The sequence below is a fragment of the Mustela putorius genome, unplaced genomic scaffold, assembly GCF_011764305.1.
Source record: "Mustela putorius furo isolate JIRA1106 unplaced genomic scaffold, ASM1176430v1.1 tig00000095_pilon_pilon_pilon, whole genome shotgun sequence".
NCBI lineage: Eukaryota > Metazoa > Chordata > Mammalia > Carnivora > Mustelidae > Mustela > Mustela putorius.
In genome coordinates, this window is record NW_025421280.1 from 14,819,472 (window position 1) to 14,837,996 (window position 18,525).

The 18,525-nt window shown below is 49.5% G+C and overlaps 1 protein-coding gene across 4 annotated transcripts in view; it reads right to left on the reverse strand.

Annotated features, from left to right (window-relative positions):
* The window catches only part of FLNB (filamin B), a 146,505-nt gene that overhangs the window by 40,953 nt on the left and 87,027 nt on the right, over nucleotides 1-18,525 (reverse strand). For all 4 annotated transcript variants that reach the window (XM_004738248.3, XM_004738247.3, XM_004738244.3 and 1 more), the window contains exons 12-23: nucleotides 17,690-17,883; nucleotides 16,635-16,748; nucleotides 15,652-15,795; nucleotides 15,386-15,509; nucleotides 14,889-15,049; nucleotides 13,776-13,866; nucleotides 13,308-13,477; nucleotides 7,986-8,103; nucleotides 5,272-5,534; nucleotides 3,386-3,983; nucleotides 2,333-2,506; nucleotides 1,332-1,494 (exon numbers count right to left, since the gene is read on the reverse strand). In XM_004738248.3, the coding sequence (XP_004738305.1) occupies nucleotides 1,332-1,494; nucleotides 2,333-2,506; nucleotides 3,386-3,983; nucleotides 5,272-5,534; nucleotides 7,986-8,103; nucleotides 13,308-13,477; nucleotides 13,776-13,866; nucleotides 14,889-15,049; nucleotides 15,386-15,509; nucleotides 15,652-15,795; nucleotides 16,635-16,748; nucleotides 17,690-17,883 (2,314 nt within the window). The remainder of the gene's footprint in view (nucleotides 1-1,331; nucleotides 1,495-2,332; nucleotides 2,507-3,385; nucleotides 3,984-5,271; nucleotides 5,535-7,985; nucleotides 8,104-13,307; nucleotides 13,478-13,775; nucleotides 13,867-14,888; nucleotides 15,050-15,385; nucleotides 15,510-15,651; nucleotides 15,796-16,634; nucleotides 16,749-17,689; nucleotides 17,884-18,525) is intronic.

Genomic DNA, 18,525 nt, shown 5'->3' on the forward strand with positions numbered 1-18,525 from the left:
GCGCTTCATGCTAGTCTGCTTATTGCCAGAATTACTTAAAATCTCTCTATAAATAATCCCAGGAAGCCAATTTGATTCAACTGCTGAAAATTTCTCAACGGTGTCATAGACAGACGGCTCCGACCCCCTCTTTCCAATGCTTATCCTTCATTTTCACATCTGATTGCATCTGTGACCCCTTCTAGCGGGACTACTTCCAATACTTCACTTAACCATAAAATTGGCTGTATGCTTCTGCATTATCCAGTTAAGGAGCTGCCATCTCGGTCTGGTTTGCTTAGCCATCTTATGACTGTAACCAAGGGGTTTCTGGTACTTCCTGAGGTATACTCACCCTCTCTCCGTAGCATAAAAGTCTCTACAAAGCAAATGTCTCCTATACCATGGAAAAAAAAAAGAAGTCTCCCAAAGTTGGGAGATCAGGACACATATGCAAAATATACCCATAAAACTCCTTTCGAGGGGCACCTGTGTGGCTCATTCGGTTAAGTGCCTGCCTTCTGCTCAGGTCGTGATCTCAGGGTCCTGAGATCGAGTCCCACATCAGGCTCCTTGCTCAGCGGGGAGTCTGCTTTTCCCTCTGCCCCTCCCACCACTCGTGTACTCTCTCTTTCTCTCAAATAAATAAATAAAATCTTTAAATTAAAAAACCCAATTCTTTCATTTTTTAAAGAAATTTTTAAAACATTTTATTTATTGATTCAATAGAGAGAGAGAGAGAACAAGCAGAGGGAGCAGCAGAGGAGGAAGGAGAAGCAGGCCCTTCATTCAGCAGGGAGCCTGATGTGGGACTTCAATCCCAGCACCCTGGGATCATGACCTGAGCTGAAGGCAGATGCTTGACCGGCTGAGCCGCCCAGGGACCCAAACCAACCCCTTCAGATAGGGGCATGAAAGAGGGCACATGATGTAATAAGTTCTGGGTACTATATGAGACTGATGGATCACTGACCTCTACCTCTGAAACTAATAATACACTATATGTTAATTAACTGAATTTGAAGAAAAAAGAAACAAGCAAGAAGGCAGACAAACCATAAGTGACTATTAATCTCACAAAACAAACTGAGGGTTGCTGGGGGGAGGGGGGATGGAAAAAAGGGGGTGGGGTTATGGACATTGGGGAGGGTATGTGCTTTGGTGAGTGCTGTGAAGTGTGTAAACCTGGCGATTCACAGACCTGTACCCCTGGGGATAAAAAGATATGTTTATAAAAAATAAAAAATGAAAAAAAAAAAAAAAAAGCAAGAAGGCAGAAAAATGAATAAATAAACACACACCCAGGGTTACTCCTTTCAGAGTCAACACACAGATACCAGCGCCTTGCTCACCTGGTAACTACGGTGAAGACATTGGGTTTGTTGGTAAAGGCCTCTTTCAGTCCGGGTCCTTGGGCCTGAACCCGAGACGGCTGGCAGCCTTCGGTTACAGCCACTTTGAAGGGGCTATTTGGGATGGGTACGTCATCGTACGTCACCTCCACTATGTGGAGACCTGTTCAAAATGACAAACAGAAATTATATGCACAAGAGTCACCTACCTGTGGAAAGAAAGACTCTCCTGCCAGGTTTCAACCAGGGCTCACACGGACCCGCCATCCCATGTTACTGGAAACAAGCAGGTTAAAGAAATAGTACAATATTGGTATGATCTGATTTTTTTTAAAAAAGTGTACCTATTTATTTAATGCTTTCTGTTCATCTGGCAGCCACACAGCCCTCACTCCCTAACAGATAACACATATGCAGAGGGCCTCTCCCCCAAGCAAGTATCACGAAGTCTGTACTGAAGTTAGTCATCTTAAATGCACTATTCTGATTTGGAAAAAATTCCTCCTGTTATTAGCCAAAAGACAAAGGGAAATCCATGAAACACAATATCCATGCATCTACATAAAGAGATGGACTATGTCTATACCGGAATACTTACAGGAATCATAATACCCAGGTAATGAAAATATATTGCTTTTATTTTTTCCTTTAACTTTTCAAGATTTGTCAAATTTTCAAGTCATTTCTAGAATTTTAAGAAATTATGTAAAAAAAAAATTAATACAAACGGGCGCTATGCCATGATATTAGCCAAAAGCTGCTCAGAGGAGCATGAGGCTAACCTTGCCCACAATGTCTGTCACACACCAGGGCCAGCTTGTCAGGCACTGAGCGCTCAGTGGCTCTGCTGGGGAGGGAGATTTCCACATGTCCCTGTCATTCTGTCCGTGCCTTCATGGAGACAGGCCAGACTCATGGGGCAGGAGACAGCACCAGTCACCCAAGGAAATGGCCTGGCATAGCTCTGAATGATGGTCGTGTCCAAGGAGAAGTCAGCTCACCTTTCTCGAAGGGTGTGTACTCCACCTGGTAGGTCCCGTCAGCGTTGTCCGTGACGAAGCACTCGGTAGAGGCCCCCGAGGGGTTGGCAATGTGGGCTTTGATGTGGTCGCCCCCCACCTGTGTCAGGGGCCGTGAATCGACTGTGAAGTCAGTGGTGGCTTCACGAAACACGTCTGCAGAGCAATCACACAGAGGAGAACATCACCAACGCCTGGGACCTCGGAACATATTCAAGAACCAGGGTTCTTGGCACTTAAGGTACATTATGTCTAAGCTCGGTGCCAGCAGATGGGTGTTTTTTTTGACTCTCCAAATCAAGAGTGTGTTTTTTTTTTTAAGATTTTATTTACTTATTTGACAGAGATCACAAGTAGATGGAGAGGCAGGCAGAGAGAGAGAGAGAGGGAAGCAGGCTCCCTGCTGAGCAGAGGGCCTGATGCAGGACTCGATCCCAGGACCCTGAGATCATGACCTGAGCCGAAAGCAGCAGCTTAACCCACTGAGTCACCCAGGTGCCCCCAAATCAAGAATGTTAATGACCACCTCCTCCCTGCCACCATCCTGCAAAAGCTGCTTCTTCCCACGAGGGTGGGCTGCGGAAGCCCCCACCCTGTGACTACACAACTCCTTGCACTTTCTGGACAAAGGTGGGGTTGACTCTTGGACAGGGTAAAGCGAAAAGACAGACCTGCTCTGCGGCAAATATGGTAACAGCATCACATTTTAAACCTTTTCAATTAGTGCCAAAAATGAAAGATCTTGAATTTCCATGTAAAAATCACAATTTCTGGCTTTGCCAGAAAAATAAGAACATCTGCCGGCAGTATTGGGCCCTGTCCCCCCCTTGAGAAATGAAGTGAGGCTCGGGAAGCAGAAATGTCACATGCTCACAGCTTTGCTGTGGTCCCTCTCTTCCTGATGCCGAGACCACAGGAGAGTGCTTTCTTATGCTCCACGTGGCCTGTGGGGGTACATCAGTTTGCACATCTACTCTGAGTTTCTGGGGACTCCTATGTCCTAAGTTATTTTGCAGACTTTTTAATGAAACCCACCTTTTCCTTCTATTCCTGGCCCAAAGACTTTGACCCTGCTGGTGTCGACGGCGGGATCCACCTTGACCCTGGTGGGGAAGTGGGGCACCAGCTCACCGCCATACTTCATGGTCAGAGTGTACATGCCGGCAGTCAGGGGCACGTAGGTCACCGCGTAGGTGCCGTCTTTGTTGTTTTCAATACAGACTTCGGCTTTCGCTCCCGAGTCTGAGACGGCTTCCAGGCCCAGGGCCCCGGGGCCTGCTTCCGAGCAGTCCACGCTCAGCAGCCCAGCTTCGCCCACCTTCCCGTGCTGGAGACCCGGTCCCGACGCCACAACTTTAGAGGGGTCGAAAGGCATTTCAATGTCGGCTTTGAAGGGAGAACCAGGTATGTGGACTTCTTCAAAGAGGATGTTGACAAAGTACTCCCCAGGCTTTGTGGGCAGGTAAGAGACGGAGCAGGTGCCATCCCCATTGTCAGAGCATTCGATTTTGGCCTCACACGGACCTTCCACGGTGAGGCCCAGACCTCCAGTGCCTGCTCCTTTGGTGTCGATGGTGAACTCAGCAGGCTTGCCCACGAGACCACCTTCAAGGCCAGGGCCATAGGCCTTCACCTAGTTCAATAGAAAATAAAGTCATTCTCTGCCTAACACTGGGGTTGCCGCTCGGCCAGCCCTGCTCACCACCCCAGCCTGCACTCGGCGCTGAGCTGCCTCAGCGGTAGAGGGGCCCTTCTCCCTCAGGCCTAGCTCGCATCAGACAGACACTGCCATGGAGCCACAATGCAATCATCCCAGGCTTTGAACGGCTAGCCGAGGGAGACACACCTGTGAGCTCAGTCAACTCAGAAAGCCACAGCACAGAGGCGTGGCCCTCCAGAGCACAGGGCTTGACTGCCCGTCCGGACATGCCCTGCGTTTCTGAACCACGGGCCAGAGTAGAGACCTAACGTCTCATCTCACACACTCACACACACACACACACACGCACACGCAGGGCTGAATGCTCTTAGGGATGGCTTTTATGGACCTCTCTGTTGCTTGGACAGCTACGCCTCCCTCAACAAATCCTATGTAATAAGACACGACCCTGGAGTGGTGGGTATGTGTCATGGTACGTTTGTCCAAACCCGGAGAATGCAGAGCCCCCAGAGCGAACCCCCATGTAAACTACGTATTTGGGGGTGAACACACTGTCAGAGCAAGTTCGCAGTATGAACAAATGCACCACTCTGGTGGAGGATGGCGATAATGGGGAGGCTGGGCACCCGCAGGTGCAGGGGTAGGAGGGAAATCCCTGTACCTGCCTCCACGTTTTACGACGAACCTAAAACTGCTCTGAAAAACTGATTCTGATATAAAGATGTATATAAAAATTCTGATATAAGGATTTAAAAGCAAATGAGTAAACGAAACTGCTTTTACAAGAGGGAGGGGACGGGATTTTCCTCTCTGATTCAACAAATAAGACCAGTTTATAGGATTCGTGCTGTTCTAAAACCCTTGATTCAGGGCTACCAGGAAGCAGTGAGAAGGAGACGGATATATTTTTGATACTGAGGTATAAAGTTCCTGCAGGGTGAGCTAACCCTTATGGGCTCACTGTGAAGCGAGCGCTGTTTGTCATGCTAACAAGTGAAGGGACAGAACTCAGGGACGAGGAGTCCCTCACCCAAGCCTCACTGCCAGAGAGCAAGAGGAGGAGCAGTGTGGGGAGGACACCCAGCCACCCAAAGGTCCCCTCGGGCTGAACTGCGGGAGGGAAAACAACTGTCAGCTGCTGGGAATGGACCTTCCTCAGAGAACGATTTTCTACAGGCCTTGGTCAAGCAGGATCGGTGAAGGACTACAGTGTTCTATTTGACAACAGGAGACAAGTCCCGGCACAGGAACGAAAGCTGACCTTGGTGGGATCTGGTGGCAGTGAGGCCTCCACTGTGTAGGGGCTCCCAGGCACGGGGTGTCCATCGTAGGTGACGTCGACGGCATAGAGTCCCTCCTCCCGAGGGATGAACTTGGCCGTGCTGCTCTCCCGGCCCACCACGGGCGCCACCATACAAGGCACAACCTTCCTCGAGGGGCTTAGGATCGTCACATCCAGCTTCCCCTGGCCTCCTGCCCCTTTTGTGTCGATGGCGAACTCCTGACCCTTCCCAACTTCGACTCCTGGAAAAGGGAGACACGCCCGAGTGATCAGCTCGCCCTTTTCAGCAGCAAGAGTGGTTGCGAGCAGACCCGTGAGGGTTCCCTGGACATGAGGCATTATCTCAGTCTGGGCCACAAGCAAGGGCAGATACCAAGGACAAGAAGCAAGACTAAGTCAGGATAATCAGCATCTACCTAGATAACAATCAGTTCGAGAACAGCTACTAGCTAACCATAGATATTCTAGCAATGAGAGCTGACACTTACTGATACTATAATGATGGGTTACTGAAAAACCAATAACGATTGATCACTCAATGACTGCATTTCTCAGTATAGCACATGGCCTCCTTTAATTTTTACCACAACCCTAGAGTGTTATTTATTAGTTGCCATTGGCTTTAGCAAATGGGGAAACAGTGGCTCCGAGGTCAAGCAATGTGTCCAGGGTGCCGTACGCAACAGACCACAAAGGTGGGACTCACGCGACCTCGTGATCTGCTCTGCCAACGAGGAAATCATAACCTGACGCTATCCTCTCTCCTTTACTCACTTCTGGTATTAACTTTATATCAAAACATTCCCAGAAGCCAATGTTTTATTTACTAATTCTTGGCAGCAAATTTAATCCCACAGCCAACAAGGCAAAAGTCAGAGAGCTAGTCAACGCAGGGGCACCAGAGCGAGTCCAAAGAATGGACTCTCTCTACTGCACCGATATTCGAAAGATCCCTGCAAAGCAGGGCCTTGGAAAAACCGTGTGTTGTATCTGACAAAAAAAAAAAAAGGAAAGGACTCTGAACCAAAATGACAGCACTGGGAGCATCGGGCTCCCACCACAAGCCAGGGAAATTCTGACTCTAGGGTAGTAGGAGGCTAGACCAGCACCTCCGAACCACAAACAAGGAGGCCTCAGAGCACCACGGCCCAAAGGCTTTTCCTAATTGGCATCATGTTTCTCCTGTTCTGGAACTGAAGCCGTAGGTGTCTTAGAGTAAGCAGCAATGAGGAGACCCATGAAAGGACTGGCCAGTGACTTTTACACACTTGGAGCTGGCCGAGCTTCAGAGAACCCAGAGCTGGGAAGTGGCCTCATTCACAACCTGTGCGTTTGAGTCCCAGGTCAGTGAAGGTGCTCATCGATGGTCCACTGAGACCGAAGAGGTCTGCCGGGGACTGGGGATGGGGGGGATGCACGGAGCCTTGCGTGACCCCGAAATCAGGTTGAGTGGGTGCTACAGAGGTGTGACCAGGCTTCAGCCGTATGGCAGCTCATGCAAGGCAACACTGGTGCGAAGGTTCTCCAAGATGCATGGCTCAGGTCTAAAGGCAGACTGCAAGCATATGGGCAGAGCAGGATAACACTAACGCAAAATGAACACTGCCAAACATTTGCTGCCGGCATGTATGCAGAGGGAGAGAGAAGGTCTGGAAGGACCGAAACTGATGGTAACTTTGATTCACCCTAGGAAGAATAAGAGGTGATGCAGAGAGCAGAGTTTAGTTTCAACGGTGGTGCCTTTCTTTTTAGGTGAAAATGGATTTACGCATTACTTTGCGTTAAAAAAAAAAAAAAGAATTTCATGATTATGTGCTGAACTTCTGAAGCTGAGTGGGGAGTACACCGGTGTTTATATACTACTACTGTGTTTACGATTTTATGCTTGGAATTTTCCCTAATACAACAAATGAAAACATTTTAAAATAAATGAGATGAGCTTATACGAACAAGATACCCACCAAGCTAAAGGACTATGGGGGTGGGGTGGGGGCTGCATCAGAGTTGTGGCTTCTGAGTGCCGGGAGCTGGCTTTTACCCTTGATGGTCCCTCCTCATGTGGATCCAAGGCCAAGGACAGCTAGCACAGTACAAGTCACCAGAAGGTAATGCATCCCAACTTCTCTTTGCAATGAAAACATCCTGCTGTGAAGCCAGCAGTTACTGAGGGCTGACAATGTGCCAGCCCCTGAATTATGAGCTCATTTACCTTTCAAAATATTCCCACGAATGTCAAGTGTTCTTAACAGTGTTCCCCCTGCCCACACTGTACAAATGAGGAGATGGAGGCTCAGGGAGGTTAAGCACAGGTAAGGTCACAGTGCAACCCTGCTGCGTGGCCCCAGTTCACACCCATGTCTGTCCCACTGCAAGGTCTGTTAGGGCAGAGTTTGCTCTCCTGCCTTTGGGTATCTGTTTTTCAAGATTTTATTTATTTATGTGACAGAGACACACAGCAAGAGAGGGAACAGAACAGGGGGAGTGGGAGAAGACGCAGGCCTCCCGCTGAGCAGGGAGCCCAATGAGGAACTTGATTCCAGGACCTTGGGATCACGCCCCAGGCCGAAGGCAGACACTTAACAACTGAGCCACCCAGACGCCCTCTGCAAACTCTCTTTTGAAAGGCATCTAACAGGCAGCCCCAGTCGGGGGGGTCGTCGGTGACCCCATCTCCCCTGCCTCCACCCACTTACTGTTTTCCAGTCCATTAATCTTGATCTTGCTCAAATCCAGTGGAGCGGCCACGCCCACGGTGAAAGGGCTTTTAGGGATGGGGTCGCCGCCATAGGTCACCAGCACCTGCATAGAGCCCTGCAACGAGAGGACAGCAAGTGCACCTTTGGGCACCAACATCTAACGTGCTATTGATTTCTTTTTTTTTTTTTTTATTTAAAGATTTTATTTATTTATTTATTTGTCAGAGAGAGAGTGAGCGAGAGCGAGCATAGGCAGACAGAGTGGAAGGCAGAGTCAGAGGGAGAAGCAGGCTCCCTGCAGAGCAAGGAGCCCGATGTGGGACTCGATCCCAGGACGCTGGGATCATGACCTGAGCCGAAGGCAGCTGCTTAACCAACTGAGCCACCCAGGCGTCCCGATTTCATTTTTTTAAAAAGATTTTCCTGATTTATTTGTCAGACAGAGAGCACACAAGCAAGGGGAGCAGCAGGCAGAGAAAGAAGCAGGCTCCCCGCTGAGCAAGGAGCCCAATGCGGGACTCAATCTCAGGACCCTGAGACCATGACCTGAGCCAAAGGCTGATGCTTAACAGACTGAGCCACCCAGGCGCCCCCTAGCTTGTTGTTTAAACCCGCCTTCCAGATCTTTCATTCTTCCGGAGACTCAGGGCGCTTCACTCCAGCGGATTTAGAAACACCACAGACGTATTTCTCTAAGCTTCTGGCCCCATGGCAAAAACAACCAAGAAGTCAGATAAAATCAGAGCTGCTAAGAACAACAGGGGAGACTTCCTAAGCATACTGTATGCCGTGCTTTCAAGCATTTCCTTGACTCAATCTCCAAACAGTCCAAAGGGGTGGTTCTCACTGCTGTTCCCATTTTTCCAGGAAAGGAAACTACAGCTCAGGGAGGTAGAGGCACTTGCCCCAAATCACATGCCTGGTAAGTGCGAGAGCTGGACCTCATACCCAGGGCACCCGGACCTCCGTCGTCTCAGCTGCTGGGCCGCACTACCCCCTGCCCAGCACACACCGGCCTCTGGCCGCGGGTAAAGCTGCCATCTACGGGAGCCTCTCACTGACCAAAACCAGCTTTTTCTACGTCTCGGAAATCAGTTTCAGGCCTGTAGCCTGTGAGAGGGATTTGCTCACTACAGCAGCCTCTAAACTCCCACATCTATGTCAAGGAAAGGGAAGTTGCAAGTGTGAAGGGAACCCCGCCTGTGGGTTTGGCAGGCTGCTTCTTCGCAGCTCCGGGTCTGTGGGAGCGCTGACTGTATATGCACAGGGCGTTTCTCCTCCGGCCCGTGCTGGCTTCCCCTCTCCCGTCGGCTAAGCATCCCCCCCAACTGCCAAACCCAGGCTCCGTGAAAGCCCACGGCGGTCTCCGTAGATGAAGCTCTCCCTCACCTCAAATACCCCAGGCATACCGTCAAAGGCTATGGAGGGAGAGACGATATCCCCTGAGAATCTGGGGTTGGGGGAGGGTCGCCAGAATTCAGGCTTTACTGAAAGCTGCCAGTGATCAAGTGTTAAAGCGTGTAGCTTTGGGCCCACATGTATTTTCTCGTGCTGCCATTTTTTAAAGACTTTATTTATTTATTTGTCAGAGAGAGAGAGAGCACACAAAGAGGCAGAGTGGCAGCAGAGGCAGAGAGAGCAGGCTCCCCACTGAGCAAGGAGCCCGATGCAGGACTCGATCTCATAACCCTGGGATCATGATCTGCGTCGGAGGCAGCGGCTTAATAACCAACTGAGTCACCCAGTCATCCTTCATGTTACTTTTCATAATAAAAGAAAAAGGGGGGGGGGCAAAAGCTAAGAAAAGAATTGGCTACATCAATGAAGGAGGGAGGACCGGATCTTCCAGGATTTGGGGGGAGTGCACAATGTTCATGGTAGAACGTGCACAGGTCCGACCCAACAGAGCTCAGAGCCAGCCCAGGACAGGACAGGTCTCCTCCTTGTAATAAGGAAGTCGGGGAGTGGCTTGTGACTTTCAGCCACCATGGCATCCCCATCAGGCCAGCAACTCCCAAGCTTCCATTTGACCACAAGCCCCTCATTCCTTGCGGGAGAGGCCTCACGGCTGACCATGGGTCATGGAAAACCCTTCTCCACCAGCCCTGGAAGTCTTCTGATTGTGTCCCCAGTGTGCCACAGGAGAGGGAAAAGTCCTCTTTCAGTTAAGCCTACCCATCCCATGAAAGAAAGTGTGTTCTCATCACCAGTCATTAAAAACAACAACAAAAACAAAAACAAAAACCTCAGAGAGGAAATAAACTCTACTTAAAATAACCTAACAAGGGGGAGGAAGAAATCTTAAGGGGCTTCCACCTGGACCACTTGTAGCACTTAAGGTTTCCTCTGGGGTGCAGCTAAGGAACGGACTGTGCTTGCCCCCCAGAGGGGGGTGACATGAGGAATGTCTGAGAAATGACCACTGGTGCATTTCACAACGACCTTGCTGACTACAGGACAGTTTTACTCTCTCCCCACTGCGCCTCTGAGACCTTAATCCCACCCTGCAAACACAGGAATTGACCCAAGAGCTCAGGCGAGGACAGGATCAAGTGAGCTACCCACAGCCCCCTCCTCCTCCAGTGACCTCTGGGACAGGCAGGGAGATCAGTGAACCCACAGGGTCTCCTCAAGGCACCCCTAGAAGTGTGTGGGGTTTATGATTCTCAGTGGCTTCTGACCTGGTGGGTCACGGAGCTGTTGCCACCGGCTTCTCAAAGCACTTGCTCTTTGTGAGGGAATATGGGGGAAGAAACCCAAGTCCCTTGAGGTCACAGAAAACCGAAAGCACAGAAGGCAAAATCCTTAGGAGAATATGGCATGGTGTGATCTCCCTTCTAGTCTCCCTCTGACCATCCTCAAGCCTCAATCCAACAAGTGACTCCACCAAGGCACAACAGCTGACCACTGCTTTCCCACAAGACCGTGACTGGTGGGTCCACTGCAGGTCGGCAGGGATCTTCAAGCTGTGGCCCAGAGACCCTGAGGGGGACAGCTCCTCAGACAGCATGGCCTGCATGCTGATGGTGACGCAGTCTCACTGGGCCAGGAGCCACTGCCCTCTCTCCACACACACACTAAACAACTCCATTTCTGGAAAATTCCAGTCTGTTACCCAAAAACCACCACGAGAAGGTGCACTCTGAGTATGAGCCCTCAACGTACACTCCCTGCCTCCACATTGGGCAAGGCCTTCTGGGCTGACCCAGGCCTCTTAACCACATCCAAGGGCAAAGCTCAAAAGGCAAGCTTATTTAACCCAATCTTGAGCGGTATGCTGCTCTTCAGAAAAGAGAGATCAAAGGTGGACAAGGATGTGTTGGCCCCACCGTCCCTACAAAGTTTTTCTGTTGTCTCTGCTTGTGAGTAGAGAGGCTCAACCTTGTGTATTCACACTTTACGCCATAAATTCACGTAGAGACCCTACACCATCACGCCCTGTGCTCAGACTGGGGCCAGAAAGATATATATACAGGACATACTATCCCACCGCTGGGGAACTCACCATCCAAGAGAAGAAATTCAATCTGCTTTCTCTGCCACAGAGAAATATGCGAAACTGCACGTTGCCCAAAAAATGAAACCATGAACTTTGTTCTAGACACTAAACAAGAAGGACCAAAGAGGCACGAGGTGAGCTGCTCACACTGGAGGTAGTGACCGACACCCGAGACGGCCAGGCTCCCTGGGTATATGACCAGCACCATTTGAGCAAAGCCCCATGTGCCCATGAAGCCTGCTGAAAAACCTGCTGTTCTCCAAGAACTGTCTGAACTTGACCCTGGAGTGACTTCGAAGTAAGAAGCTTTCCTCTCTAGCCTCCACCTCTGCTCCAAATGGCAAGAGGTTCTGAAGCCCTTTCTGGGGGTGCAGGCCCAAACCTGATTCTGTCTTGATGTCTGCAATTTACTTTCGAGTGGCTCAGCCAGAACCCAATGAGGTTTGTAGACAGACGAGAAAGCAAGATGTTTTATAGGAGTCAAAGACCTTGTGACCTTGACCAGTGTGCATGGCTATGCTGTCTGGTACCTTCTCCTAAGGAATGTGGAGAATTGGCAACAAGAATGATGTCACACTGGTGCTCCCAATGGTGAGTCTCCTGCCAGCCCTTGGAAGCATCGGGAAAATAATTACCTACGTAGCCCTGAACGCCCTGATGAATAAAGAGCATCCTACCTACAAAAGTATTTTTACCATCACTAACAAGGAAGCCCTCCTTAAGGTCAAAACAAAAATCAGGAAGGACAGCTGGATGTAAGAGGCCACATCTTTACGGTGGCACAGAATTCACCCCAGAGAACCGCTCCCACCGCCAAAGAGTCCATCTCCAAAGACATGTAGCCCCTAAGGCAAGGGGACATGTGCACCACCCCCTCATCCTCACCATACCCGTCGTTCCTTCCCACTAGACTCCAGGCAGCTCCTCACTGAGGGTCAGGCAGGAGTGATGTTTCTCTCTTGGGTGGTGTTTCTACAGAAAGCATCGCCCCCATTTTCCTACAAAAGGTACCTCACACAAGGGAGACTATTTTCCTCAGGAAAGAAGAAATCTGAGAGGTTCGGAAGGACTGTGTAGAACACTATGCATAAAAAATAGTAAATCCAGGCTTTTCTTCTGGGTTTTCTGTTCCTCACATCCCAGATGTGTGGCCATGAAGCAAACTCCAATTTTGAACAAATTAACATGAATTCACACAGAGAGGCTGAGAGGTCATTTTTTAGGTGTTTCTTGCCTAAAATAATCAGAGCAAAATGGCCTGGATCGTAAGATCCTGTGTACGTTCCTGGATTTTGTAAGAGGACAATCTGGGGCCCTAGATAGTATCTCAGGCCTAGGGGACCAAGGGCTGAACTGGGTTTTGAGAGAGACCCACTCCACCACCTTGTAAATGGGACCAGCAAGAAAACACAAAGGGGTCGCCCTTCCTACCCTTGGAGTAAGTAAGACAAGACTGCATTTAAGGGCAGCTGGTAAGAATGGGAGAGTGTGTGGACTAAGAGGAAAATACTAGGTTCCGAATTTCAAGAGCTTGCTGTTTCTGCTAAAACCTAAAATAGAGGTGGGAGCTGGGGATGGGGAGAGACAAGCTAGCTTGCCCCTTGTACTTAGGGAAACCTTCAGGCCTCTCTCACAGAACCAGCCAGGCCTCTTGCCAGCCCTCCTGGAGAGGCTCAGAATGACAGGAATAAAGAGCTTGTCACCCACAGAGGAGCACCTCAACAAAGCACCGATCACAGCCTTGGTGTCCAAAGTGCCCAGCACAGCACTGAGAGGGAGAGGGCCTGGGCAGGTGGCAGCGGACACAGGAAGGACCCTACCTGCTGGGTGGGTGTGTATTTGACGGTGTGGGAGTAGTCGTAATTGTCGATGATGTCCAAGTCCTTCACAGCATCTCCGGGAAGGGGGCTACTGAACTGCACGTTCAATGGGGCTTTTCCGGCCCCTTTGGTGTAGACCGTGAAGTGGGTTGGTTTCCCGTTTTCCACACCTGGAAGGACAGACTGTGAAGTGAGGAGACAGGCCTGGCTGGAGCGGTTTCACTCTTACAACCAGTCCGACGGGTTCATCAGCCCCAGCCCCAGCCCTAGCAAGGTAGTCGGTGACAGGGGCTGGTACTCAGGAGCACTGCCAACCCCTCGGCAGGAGCACCTCCTCTGCTGAATGGGAACCCCAACAGGACCAGCCTTTCGAGGAGACAAGTCCCTCAGGGTCCCCGGACCCAACCTGCCCATGGCCACTGGACTACAGAAGGTCTCTGGGATGGCCTTTCACGGGTACTCTCTTACCTGCTTTGCTGAGCCCTGGGCCTTCTGCCTTCACTTTGCTGGCATCGTGGGAAGGGTCAACTTTCACTCTGAAAGGGCTGGCGGGGATTTCCTGCAGGGGAGACACTATCTCAGTAGGAAAGCCCCTGAATCTTCTGCCAGAGCTTAGCCTTCTGCCCAACGTGAAGGGGAGACCTCTGTGACTCTGGCGGGCAGCAGGCTAACTTCTTTCCCCACAGGTCAAGTTTTCATACTCTAGCCTAAGGTAGGGGCCATCGGGGGTCATTCATGAATGCCTGGATCCCTCCATCACAGGCTTTGACCTGTGATGCTGCACAGCTGAAGGAAGGTTTCCTCCAAATGAATCAGAAAACTCTGAGCCTTTAACACCAAAAGTTGAGTTCTTAGGATGCAAAAAATCCTACCAAGAATAAAACCCAAAATGACAGTAACAAAAAGGATTGAGCTAAAGGACAGGCCCTTAGGTACAGTTCAGAGCTAAGGTTTGGGGAATGGGAGGAGCTGATCAGAAACAGGACTGTAATTCTTCACAAAGAATGGTGCAGATTATCAGAATAAAGGCAGAACAGGCTAACTGGATGAAGTCAATTCAACACCAACACCTCAGGCAGAGAACTTTCTCTTGAGATTCCATCCTTATAGGAGGTTAATCTGAATCATCAGGATTCCACTGTTCCCTGTTTCAGGTACCACTCGCCTTATCTTCACCTATCACAAATAAATACAAGCTCAATTTGAAAGGTCAAACCTCCTCTCCCTATAGAGGTATAAAGGTCAAGGCCAAAGCCATTGCTTCCAAGGAGGAGAGGTAGAACACATCCAGAAGTTCATTATGTTTCAATCAAAGACTTGACAAGCATTTCTAACAAACCAGTCTCCTTCCAGAGCCCTGCTATATCCCATGAAAACACTGTGCACCTCACTTTGGTCAGAAAGTGTTAAAACTTTAGTTCTGGGTGGGTTTTTTTTTTTTTTTTTCCTTACGGTATTCAGGAACCAGAGAGGAAAACCTGAGAATTCTCAAGACACTGCCCTATTGCTAAAAAAACAAAACAAAACAAAAAGGAAATATGCACACAGGTGGCCAGAAAGAACCCAGGCCCAAACACACACCTGAGATGCAAAGAGAACTTTGATAGTGTATCGCCCGGCGGCAGGAGGCACATATTTGACCGTAAACGTGTCGTTGGCGTTGTGAATAATGTCAAAGTCCACGTCTTCCTCATCCTCACTTAACACCCGGGCATCACATTTAATGCCAACGCTGACATCACCTGGAACAGACCAGCTTATGAGCGCACCGGTGTACAAGAAACAGCATGTCCCGTGCAATCACTTCCAGCTCAGCTCAGCTAACACCCCAGAAAAGCAGTTGGGAAGTTTCCAGTGACAAGCCTGACAAAGGGATGGTGCTAAGTCAGGGCTTTGGAGGAGGAATAGAGGATTAGCAAAGATCACCAAGGAACTGCCACAGACGCTCATTAGATGAACAATTACCTATTCAGGTGCACTATTTTCTAGCTCAAAGTTCACTGCCCTTCCAACATTAGGAAAAGACCATTCTTCCTCAAGAAGCATCAACAACCTCAATGGGGGAACCCTCCACTCACCTTCCCCAGCCTCAGTACAGTCCACCGTGAAATGAGTAGGCTCATTTGCCTTCAGTCCACTTCGCTCCACACCTGGCCCAAACACCTTGACCTTCTGGGGATGGCTACCCTGCCCGATACTGACCTAAAAAGAACACAGTCCAAAGTTATAACCAAGTTTTCCTCCACTTGGACCCAGTGAAACGTTGCTAGTTAGCATGGAGCCCAGACCCGTCATAGGTCTTGGCTTTTTCATAGAGTGGCCAGGATTAGGAATCTCAACCTACCCTATAGGGGCTGCGTGGGATGTTCACGCCTCCCCAGACCACAGCAATGGTATGCTTGATGGCCTTGACCGGGGTGTACGAGCAGGCATACGTGCCGTCCATCCGGCTCTTCATCTGGATGTCAATGGGCTGGCCTTCCCCATCCTGCAAAAGAGCAGGGGCTAAGAACAGAAACTCGCCTTCACATAGTCTTCATCAAACAGGGCCACCATTGCTTCCCAAGACCATCAAGTCACCACCCATCCAACAAAACATCGAACAACTATGATATGCCACTTTCACAATGTCGTCACCACAGGTGACAAAATACTGGTTGCATTTATTTGTTTTTTTCCTAAGAGCAAATGACCCTGCTAGAAAGTCATGACCACTCAATACCTCTTAATTTGGGGGTGCCTGGGTGGCTCACTCAGTTGGTTAAGTATCCGACTCTTGATTTCAGCTCAGGTCATGATCTCAGGGTCGAGAGATTGAACCCCTGCATTGGGCTCCATGTTCAGCAGGGGTCTGCTTGAGATTCTCTCTCCCTCTCTGCCCCCCCCCACTCGGGTGTGTGCTTACACATGTGCACACTCTCTCTCACTAAATAAATCAATCTTTTAAAAAATCCTCCTTAATTTTGATTCCTGCATTTAAATCCCTGGGCCAAGTTTGATTAAATTAGATAAACATATTCAATAAACGCTTATTTACAAACCTCCGGTGAAGGCCTAGGTAGCTTTGGCCACACTGAAGGACATGTACAGGGGAAATCTGAAATCAAGCCTCGTTTCCAAAGAATACAAATCATAAAAATGAGAAAAGCACCCTGGCTTTACATATTAGAATCCCATATAATCTGCACATAACCTCAAGAGATATTCTTCTTATTCCCAGCGTGCAGATGAATAAACTGAGGGTCAGGTAACAGAGCCAAGTTGCCATTACAGCGGCGAAGCAGGTCTCCCGATGAGGGCCTGCACAGATGGTCCCTCGAAACTTACCTGAGCAAATATCTTCAAGGGGGCTTTTCCAGCATCCTTAGGATCCACAGTGAACTCACACAGGTTGTTGACAATGCACCCAGATTTCTCCAAACCTGGCCCGTATGCTTGGACCTGGGGCAAAGGGCCAATAATGATTCTCCTTCTGTGCAATGCCTGAACGAAACCCCTACATAATGACCAAGGACCCAGGAACAAGATAACAAAACCACCGGTGTCTGGTTTCACATTACCTATGCAACAGGACGGCTAGGGAAAGAAGAAAATGCTCCAGCAGGTTGTAACCCCCAAATTACAAACAGTATCATTAACATCCTAGCAGGAGGAAAACTCTCCAAAACCAGGCCCCAAACTAGCCTGGGGCTCCTTGCCTTGTTCTGAGCAGAGACAACTTCTAGTACCCAGGGCAGGGATCTCCAGTCATGTCTGGGCTCAACGTTTCCACACAGAGGGGACTCAGAACCTTTACCACAGACATCCCAAAGGTTTACAGCTCTAGAGAACAAAGGACCAGCCACTGGCCAATGAGGAAAGGCAACTAGCCCAGACCGCCTCCAGGTTACAAATGGCTCCCCGTGTGGGCCAGGGCAGCACACGTGGGGGCATGGAGGCTTCCTCCTGGCAGCCAGGCCACCTCAGACTCGATGCTTAACTGCAGCCTAAGAGTGTGGCAGAAGCGCTTAGAAATACTGTTCCCATTTAAGAGACGGGAGCTGGGGAGAAAAAGAGCAGCAGTGCCCATGACCCCCTGCACGGGCCAGGCACTGGGCGAAGGGCTGTCTTTATGCACGTTAGCTCCTTGAATCATCCCAGAAACACTGGGAGGCAGACAGGGCCATCATTCCCACTGTAAAGAGAAAGAATCTTTTCTTTCTCGCCCAGCATTAGAAAATTCTGGAGTGGTACTACCAGGGTTCCAACTCAGATCAGCACCCTTCCTAAGCTCTACACGGCTCCTCGCGGCCATCCCTCAACAGGCTGGTTAGGGTCACCCTCTGCGCACCACAGAGAGGGCCAGGAGCCAGGAGGAGAGCACAGAAACGTGACAGGCTCACCAGATCCGGGTTGTAGTCTCCTGCGGCCGGGTGGATGAAGGCCATGTATGGGCTGTCCTTGATGTCTTCGTCATCACACATGATGTGAACGGCGTACTCCCCGGGCTCCTTGGGCCAGTACTTGACATCACATGACCCATCGTTCTGGTCATCATACTCAATCTTTGCCTGGGAGGGGCCTTCAATGGCAAACCCTGGGGACAAGGTGAGAGGGACCCCTGGTTGCATGGTGGAAAGAACCCATTCTATTGGCTCATTCCCTCAAAGCAAGTATCAGCCAGAAGATTGAAATCTGTTTGTATCCCTTTCTGACAAAACCAAGACTACTGAGTCTTCACTAGATATGGAAGGTTGGATTTTATACCATGGGGTTTTGTTGTTGTTGATGTTATTATTGTTTTAAAAACATCATCTATCAGGGAAGGTCAACTAAAACCTTAAACCAATGCCCGCCCTTTGCCCCATCAAATCCACTTCTGGGCTCTTGTCTAAAGGAAGTAATCAAGGCTATGCATAAACAGAAACAGTCTATGTACTCAGCACTGTTTCTACAGGAAAACCGTGGAAGTAACCAGAGAGCCTAACAATAGACATATCCATGCAATGGAATTCCAAAGAAGCCAAGGAAAATGAAGACAAGGCCTATCTTTATGAGGCGGAAAGACAGAAAGATTACCCCGAGGTATTCTTTGTGGCAGATGAATGTTTCTATGTCCATGCATAGAAAAAAAAAAAAAAAAAAGCCTAGAAGGATATGCCAAAAGGTTTAATATCATACCAAAACATTGATTCTCTCTCTAGAAGGAAACACTAAAGGTGATTTCTTCTTTTTGGCC